At 62.7% G+C, this 7499-nt stretch overlaps 2 protein-coding genes across 2 annotated transcripts in view; one reads left to right on the top strand and one right to left on the bottom strand.

Annotated features, from left to right (window-relative positions):
* The window catches only part of RELA (RELA proto-oncogene, NF-kB subunit), an 8115-nt gene extending 7114 nt beyond the window's left edge, over positions 1-1001 (bottom strand). The window contains exon 1 of the mRNA XM_041413464.1: positions 793-1001. Within this exon, the coding sequence (XP_041269398.1) occupies positions 793-917 (125 nt within the window). The 5' untranslated portion in view covers positions 918-1001. The remainder of the gene's footprint in view (positions 1-792) is intronic.
* A 181-nt stretch (positions 1002-1182) lies between these two features.
* Positions 1183-7499, top strand: part of KAT5 (lysine acetyltransferase 5) — an 11626-nt gene continuing 5309 nt past the window's right edge. Inside the window, exons 1-6 of the mRNA XM_041413470.1 lie at positions 1183-1207; positions 1407-1475; positions 3127-3263; positions 4913-5110; positions 5954-6034; positions 6742-6816. Coding sequence (XP_041269404.1) covers positions 1183-1207; positions 1407-1475; positions 3127-3263; positions 4913-5110; positions 5954-6034; positions 6742-6816 — 585 coding nt within the window. The remainder of the gene's footprint in view (positions 1208-1406; positions 1476-3126; positions 3264-4912; positions 5111-5953; positions 6035-6741; positions 6817-7499) is intronic.

The following is a 7499-nucleotide window of genomic DNA, read 5'->3' as shown; positions in this document are numbered from 1 at the left end:
GGGGGGGTCAGGGGTCAACCTGGATTTTGGGATCCCCCCCCCGGACATTCCAGGGAAGAGACCCCCAATTTTGGGGGTTCCCAGGAGTCCTGGGAGGGTCCCGTATTTTGGGAGTTCCCCCCCTTTTTTGGGTGATCCCACCTGCGCTCCCAGGGATGCCCCAATATTCTGGGAGATACCACCTGCCCTGGAGGGGGGTTCCCAATCCTGTGGGTGATCCTGCTCTTTTTGGGGGGTTTCCCCGCTCTTTTTTGGGGGTTCCCCATTTTGGGTGATCCCATCAGCTCTACAGGGGGGTTCCCCAATATTCTGGGAGATACCACCTGCCCTGGAGGGGGGTTCCCCAATCCTGTGGGTGACCCCACCTGCTGTTTTTGGGGGGGGGGAATTTGCCCAATTTTGGGGGTGGGTTTCCCCATTTTGGATTATACCATCTGCTCCACAGGGGGGTTCCCCAATCCTGTGGGTGATCCCACCTGCTCTTTATGAGGGTTCCCCCTCTTTTGGGGGGGTTCCCCAATTTCCAATAATGTTCACTCACAGAGAACCCATAGGATAAAGTTATAAAGGTAAAAATTCAGCACCATGGAAACACAATAGAGATGAAATTTTAAAAATGATACATCAATAAATCAGGCTGGATGCCTCACGAGCAGCTTTCTTTGGAGGAGTCCTGGCAGCTCCCCGTGCTCTCTAAGCCAGGAAAACAGGGAGAGGCTGGGGCAGAGTGAGGGTCTGGCCTGGGCTCTGGGGGGGCACTGGGGGGGCACTGGGGGGGCTCGGGGAGGTTACTGGTTTATACTGGTCCATACTGGGACACTCACGCGGATGGTGGGGTGCGTCTTGGTGCTCTCGGTGCTGTGCTCCCCGGGGATGCTCCCGGCCGAGCGCCCCTCGCACTTGTAGCGGAACCTCATCCCGCGCTGCTTCGGCTGCTCCAGGATCTCCACGAACGGCGCCGCCCCCCCCGCCTCTGAGGGGGCACGGGAGGATGGGGGGNTGGGGGGACCGTGGGTGGGTTTTAGGGGTCCGTGGGTGGGTTTGGGGGGTCCTTGGCTGGGAGTTTGGGCATTCTCGAGGCTCTTTTGGGCATGCCTGTGTGGGCTTTGGGGGTCCTCGGGAGGTTTTGGGGGTCCCTGAGGATGGGATGTTGGGGTCCCTGAGGGGGTTTTTGGAAGGGCTATGGGGCGGTTTTGGGGGTCCCAGGGTGAATTTTGGGGCTCCTGGGTGGATTTGGGGGGTTCCTGGGGGGGTGTTGGGGGTCCCTGGGTGGGCTTTGGGGTCCCTGAGAGGTTTGGGGATCGCTGGGTGGGTTTGTGGGGCGGTTTTGGGGGTCCCTGGGTGGGTTTGGGGTCCCTGGGGGGGGTCCCCAGAAGGGGCTCGCTGGTGACCCCCCCTCTCCGCAGCGCTGGCCGAGATCCTGAGCGTGAAGGACATCAGCGGGAGGAAGCTGTTCTACGTGCACTACATCGACTGTGAGTGACACAGGGGACACGGGACAGGGGGGACACACGAGGACAAAGGGACATGGGGACATGTGGGGACATGGGGGGACACGGGAGATGAGGGGACATGGGGACATGTGGGGACATGGGGGGACACAGAGGTGTCTGAGGGAGCAGCACCTCAATGGCACCCCCAGTGTGTCCCCAGCAGTGTCCCCAGGAACGGGGTGGGGACACGGGGAGGACCACAGGGGGTACACTGGGGGGTCGTGGGTGACACTGGGGTGACATTGTCACCGTGTGTGTCCCCAGGGCTGGGGTGAGCGTGGGGGTGGCACACTATCATGGTGTGTCCCCACGGCTGGGGGGTGACACGGGGTGGCACATTGTCACCGCGTGCCCCCATGGCTGGGTAGTGACCCGGGGTGGCACATTGTCACCGCGTGCCCCCATGGCTGGGTAGTGACCCGGGGTGGCACATTGTCACCGCGTGCCCCCATGGCTGGGTAGTGACCCGGGGTGGCACATTGTCACCGCGTGCCCCCATGGCTGGGTAGTGACCCGGGGTGGCACATTGTCACCGCGTGCCCCCATGGCTGGGTAGTGACCCGGGGTGGCACATTGTCACCGCGTGCCCCCATGGCTGGGTAGTGACCCGGGGTGGCACATTGTCACCGCGTGCCCCCATGGCTGGGTAGTGACCCGGGGTGGCACATTGTCACCGCGTGCCCCCATGGCTGGGTAGTGACCCGGGGTGGCACATTGTCACCGCGTGCCCCCATGGCTGGGTAGTGACCCGGGGTGGCACATTGTCACCGCGTGCCCCCATGGCTGGGTAGTGACCCGGGGTGGCACATTGTCACCGCGTGCCCCCATGGCTGGGTAGTGACCCGGGGTGGCACATTGTCACCGCGTGCCCCCATGGCTGGGTAGTGACCCGGGGTGGCACATTGTCACCGCGTGCCCCCATGGCTGGGTAGTGACCCGGGGTGGCACATTGTCACCGCGTGCCCCCATGGCTGGGTAGTGACCCGGGGTGGCACATTGTCACCGCGTGCCCCCATGGCTGGGTAGTGACCCGGGGTGGCACATTGTCACCGCGTGCCCCCATGGCTGGGTAGTGACCCGGGGTGGCACATTGTCACCGCGTGCCCCCATGGCTGGGTAGTGACCCGGGGTGGCACATTGTCACCGCGTGCCCCCATGGCTGGGTAGTGACCCGGGGTGGCACATTGTCACCGCGTGCCCCCATGGCTGGGTAGTGACCCGGGGTGGCACATTGTCACCGCGTGCCCCCATGGCTGGGTAGTGACCCGGGGTGGCACATTGTCACCGCGTGCCCCCATGGCTGGGTAGTGACCCGGGGTGGCACATTGTCACCGCGTGCCCCCATGGCTGGGTAGTGACCCGGGGTGGCACATTGTCACCGCGTGCCCCCATGGCTGGGTAGTGACCCGGGGTGGCACATTGTCACCGCGTGCCCCCATGGCTGGGTAGTGACCCGGGGTGGCACATTGTCACCGCGTGCCCCCATGGCTGGGTAGTGACCCGGGGTGGCACATTGTCACCGCGTGCCCCCATGGCTGGGTAGTGACCCGGGGTGGCACATTGTCACCGCGTGCCCCCATGGCTGGGTAGTGACCCGGGGTGGCACATTGTCACCGCGTGTCCCTGTCCCCAGTCAACAAGCGCCTGGACGAGTGGGTGACCCACGACCGGCTGGACCTGAAGCGGGTGCAGGTGCCCCGCAAGGAGGCCAAGACCCCCACCAAGAACGGCCTGCCCGGGTCACGGCCCGGCTCCCCCGACAGGGACACGGTGAGGGACACCGGGGGGACACCGGGACCACAGGGACACGGGGAGGCACGGGGATACTGGGGGGACAGGGGGGACACCGGAGGGGACAGGGAATGGGGACACCGGGGGGGCAGGGGACAGGGACACGGGGACGGACACCGGGACATTGGGGGGACAGGGGACATGGTGAGGGGGACAGGGGACAGGGACAGGGGACAGGGACATGGTGAGGGACAATGGGACGGGGGACGGGGACGTGGTGAGGAACACTGGGGGACAGGGGACAGGGACATGGTGAGGGACAATGGGACAGGGGACAGGGACATGGTGAGTGAGACAGGACAGGGGGACAGGGACACAGTGAGACACGGGACAGGGGGACATGAGGGGACATTGGGATATGAGGGGACACTGGTATCCGGTGAGGGACATGGGGGAGAACAAGGGGAGGGGACATTGGGACACTTGGGGACATGGGAGACACAGGAGGGGACATGGGGGGGACATGGAGGGACACCAGGGAAAAGGGGACCGAGGGAAAGAGATGACAAAGAACACTGGGAGGACGAGTGACATCGAGGGGACACCGGAGGGACAGAGAGCTCTGGGAACAGCAGGATGGGGACAGGGGACATCGTGGGGACAGGAGAGCAGGTGTGGCAGCAAGGGACAGAGTTTGGGGACACCAGGTGCAAGGACAGGGGGATTGAGCAAGGCCAGCACTGAGGGGACACAGTGGGGGGACGTGGGGACAGGGACAGGGGACACTCGGAGCCGTTGGGGACAGACCTGGAGTCCCCAAACCCCGTCGTGGGGTGACACTCACCCCCCACGGCAGGGACATCCCCTGGGGACACCCCTTGGGGGGTGGTGACATCCCCAGGACCCACCCAGGGGCCACCCTTGGGGACATCCCCAGCTCCTTTAGGGGACCCTGGGGACATTTCTGACCCCTTTGAGGGACCTTGGGGACACCCTTGACCCCTTGGGGATACCTGCAATTCCTTTAGGGGACCTTGGGGACATCTCTGACCCCCATGGGGACATCTCTGACCCCATGGGGACATCTCCAATCCCTCTGAGGGCACCGTGGGGACATTTCTAACCCTTTTAAGGGGCCTTGGGGACGTCTCTGATGCCTTGGTGACACCCCTGACCCCTCTAAGGGGACCTTGGGGACATCCCTGCCCCTTGGTGACACCCCTGACCCCTCTAAGGGGACCTTGGGGACATTCCTGCCCCCTTGGTGACACCCCTGACCCCTCTAAGGGGACCTTGGGGACATTCCTGCCCCCTTGGGGACGCCCCTGCCCCCTTGGGGACATTCCTGCCCCCTTGGGGACGCCCCTGCCCCCTTGGGGACATTCCTGCCCCCTTGGGGACATCCCTGACCCCTCTAAGGGGACCTTGGGGACATTCCTGCCCCCTTGGGGACATTCCTGCCCCCTTGGGGATGCCCCTGCCCCCTTGGGGACATTCCTGCCCCCCTGGGGACACCCCTGTCCCCTCAAGACCACCCCCACCCCTTTAGGAGCCCTTGGGGCCACCCAGGGCTGTCCCCAGGGAGGGGACCCGGGGGGGTGCCGGGAGGGTCCCCGAGCCCGCGGTGGCTTTGTCCCCTGCGTGTCCCCTGCGTGTCCCCCTAAACCCTCCTCTTCCTCCCGGCGCAGAGGAAGAGCCTGGAGCTGGCGCTGCCGGTGGCCCCCGCCAGCGGGAAGAGTTTGCCAGGGCCACCAGCAGGGCCACCAGCGGGGCCACCAGGGCCACCGGCGGGGCCACCAGCAGGGCCACCAGCAGGGCCGGGGCCCATCACGCTCCGCCTGCACCTGCCCAAGGAGAGCGAGGCCGAGCCCCCCCAGCGCCCCACGGTAACCCCCGGTGGCCCCAGGGTCCCCAAACGTCCCCAGATGGCCCCAGGGTCACTAAATGTCCCCAGATGTCACCAGATGGCCCCAGGGTCCCCAATGTCCCCAGTGTCCACCATGGCTCCAATGGCCCCCAGATCCCCGGTAGCCCCAAACGTCCCCAGATGGCCCCAGGGTCACTAAATGTCCCCAGATGTCCCCAGATGGCCCCAGGGTCACTAAATGTCCCCAGATGTCACCAGATGGCCCCAGGGTCCCCAATGGCCCAAAATGGTCCCAAATGTCCCCAGGTCCCCAATGGCCCCAGGGTCCCCGGTGTTCCCAAATGTCCCCAATGGCCCTAAATGTCCCAGATGGCCTCAGTGTCCTCAGTGTCCCCAATGTCCCCAGATGTCCCCAGGGTCCCCGATGTCCCCAGGGTCCCCAGTATCTCTGGTGTCCCCAATGGCCCCAAATGTCCCCAGGGTCCCCGATGTCCCCAGGGTCCCCAGTATCTCTGGTGTCCCCAATGGCCCCAAATGTCCCCAGGGTCCCCAGCTGGCCCCAAAAGTGGCCCCGGAAATCGCCCCCGGCAAGTCCCGGTTTTGTCACCCATGGTGTCCCCAGGGTGTCCCTGTCCCTGTCCCCCGGGTGTCCCTGTCCCCAAGGGGTCCCCACCACTCTCCCTGTCCCCAGGGTGTTCCTGTCCCCATCCCTGTCCCCACAGCCAGGTGTCCCCTGAGCCTCCCCTTCCTCAGGTGTACTGGGAACACTGGGATGGACTGGGAGGGACTGGGGGGGACTGGGAGGGACTGGGATGGACTGGGATGAATTGAACTGGTCTGAACTGGTCTGAACTGGTCCCAGAAGCGCAAGGTGGAGGTGGTGTCCCCGGCCACGCCCGTCCCCGCCCCCACCGAGACCTCGCAGGCCTCCGTGTTCCCCCAGGTGAGCCTCCCAGTAACACCAGTAACACACCAGTAACACACCAGTAACACCAGTAACACCAGTAACACCAGTATCACCCAGTAACACCAGTGACACCAGTAACACCCCAGTAACACCAGTAACACCCCAGTAACACACCAGTGACACCCAGTAACACCCAGTAACACACCAGTAACACACCAGTAACACCAGTAACACCAGTAACACCAGTATCACCCAGTAACACCAGTGACACCAGTAACACCCCAGTAACACCAGTAACACCCCAGTAACACACCAGTGACACCCAGTAACACCCAGTAACACACCAGTAACACACCAGTAACACCAGTAACACCAGTAACACCAGCAACACCAGCATCACCCAGTAACACCAGTGACACCAGTAACACCCCAGTAACACCAGTAAGCAGTTTTGGGGTGATTTCGGGGTGTTTTGGGCAGTTTTGGGGTGATTTGGGGCAGTTTTGGGGTGATTTCGGGGTGTTTTGGGCAGTTTTGGGGTGATTTGGGGCAGTTTTGGGGTGATTTCGGGGTGTTTTGGGCAGTTTTGGGGTGATTTGGGGCAGTTTTGGGGTGATTTCGGGGTGTTTTGGGCAGTTTTGGGGTGATTTGGGGCAGTTTTGGGGTGATTTCGGGGTGTTTTGGGCAGTTTTGGGGTGATTTGGGGCAGTTTTGGGGTGATTTTGGGGGTTTCTCTCCCCCAGAACGGCTCCGCGCGCCGGGCGGTGGCGGCGCAGCCCGGCCGGAAGAGGAAATCGGCGTGCCTGGGGACAGACGAGGTGGGGACACCTGGGGACACCTGGGGGGACACCTGGGGGGACACCTGGGGACACCGCGGGGGAGGGGCCGCCCCACCCCGGGGGCTGCGAGGGGGAGGGGAGGAGGGAAGTGGGCTCTGGAGCTGGGGAAACTGAGGCAGGGGAGGGGAAATGGCCTGGAAATGAGGAAAATGAGGCAGGAAAGTGAAAAAAAAAGCCAAAAAAAAAGAGTTTTAATGAGATTTAACTTCGGGAAACTGAGGCAGGGGAGGGGAAATGGCCTGGAAATGAGGAAAACCAAAACAGGGATAAGGAAAAATTGAGTGGAAATGGGGAAACTGAGGCAGGAATAGGGGAAAATGACCTAAAAATGGGGAAACTGAGGCAGGGATGGGGAAAAGTAAGCTGAAATGGAGAAAATGTGAAAGACCACCTGGAGACAGAGAAACTGAGGCAGAGAGAGGGAAAAAAAGTCATCTGAAAATGGGAAAACCAAAGCGGGAGAAGGCAAAAATCAGCAGAAAATGGGAAAACCAAAGGAACAGACAAAAATTACCTGAAAATGGGAAAACTAAAGTAGGAACAGACAAAAATCAGCTGCAAATGGGAAAAGCAAGCCAAGGGCAGGGAACCCCCTGGACCCAGTGCTGGCCGTGTCCCCCCCCTGTCCCCAGCCCTGTCCCCCCCTGACCCCCTGCTGCCCC

This window comes from Onychostruthus taczanowskii, unplaced genomic scaffold (genome assembly GCF_017590055.1).
Source record: "Onychostruthus taczanowskii isolate IOZ18803 unplaced genomic scaffold, ASM1759005v1 scaffold411, whole genome shotgun sequence".
In the NCBI taxonomy this organism is placed as follows: Eukaryota; Metazoa; Chordata; class Aves; order Passeriformes; family Passeridae; genus Onychostruthus; species Onychostruthus taczanowskii.
The sequence above is the reverse complement of the archived record's forward strand: the minus strand, read 5'-3'. Positions and strand labels throughout refer to the sequence as shown.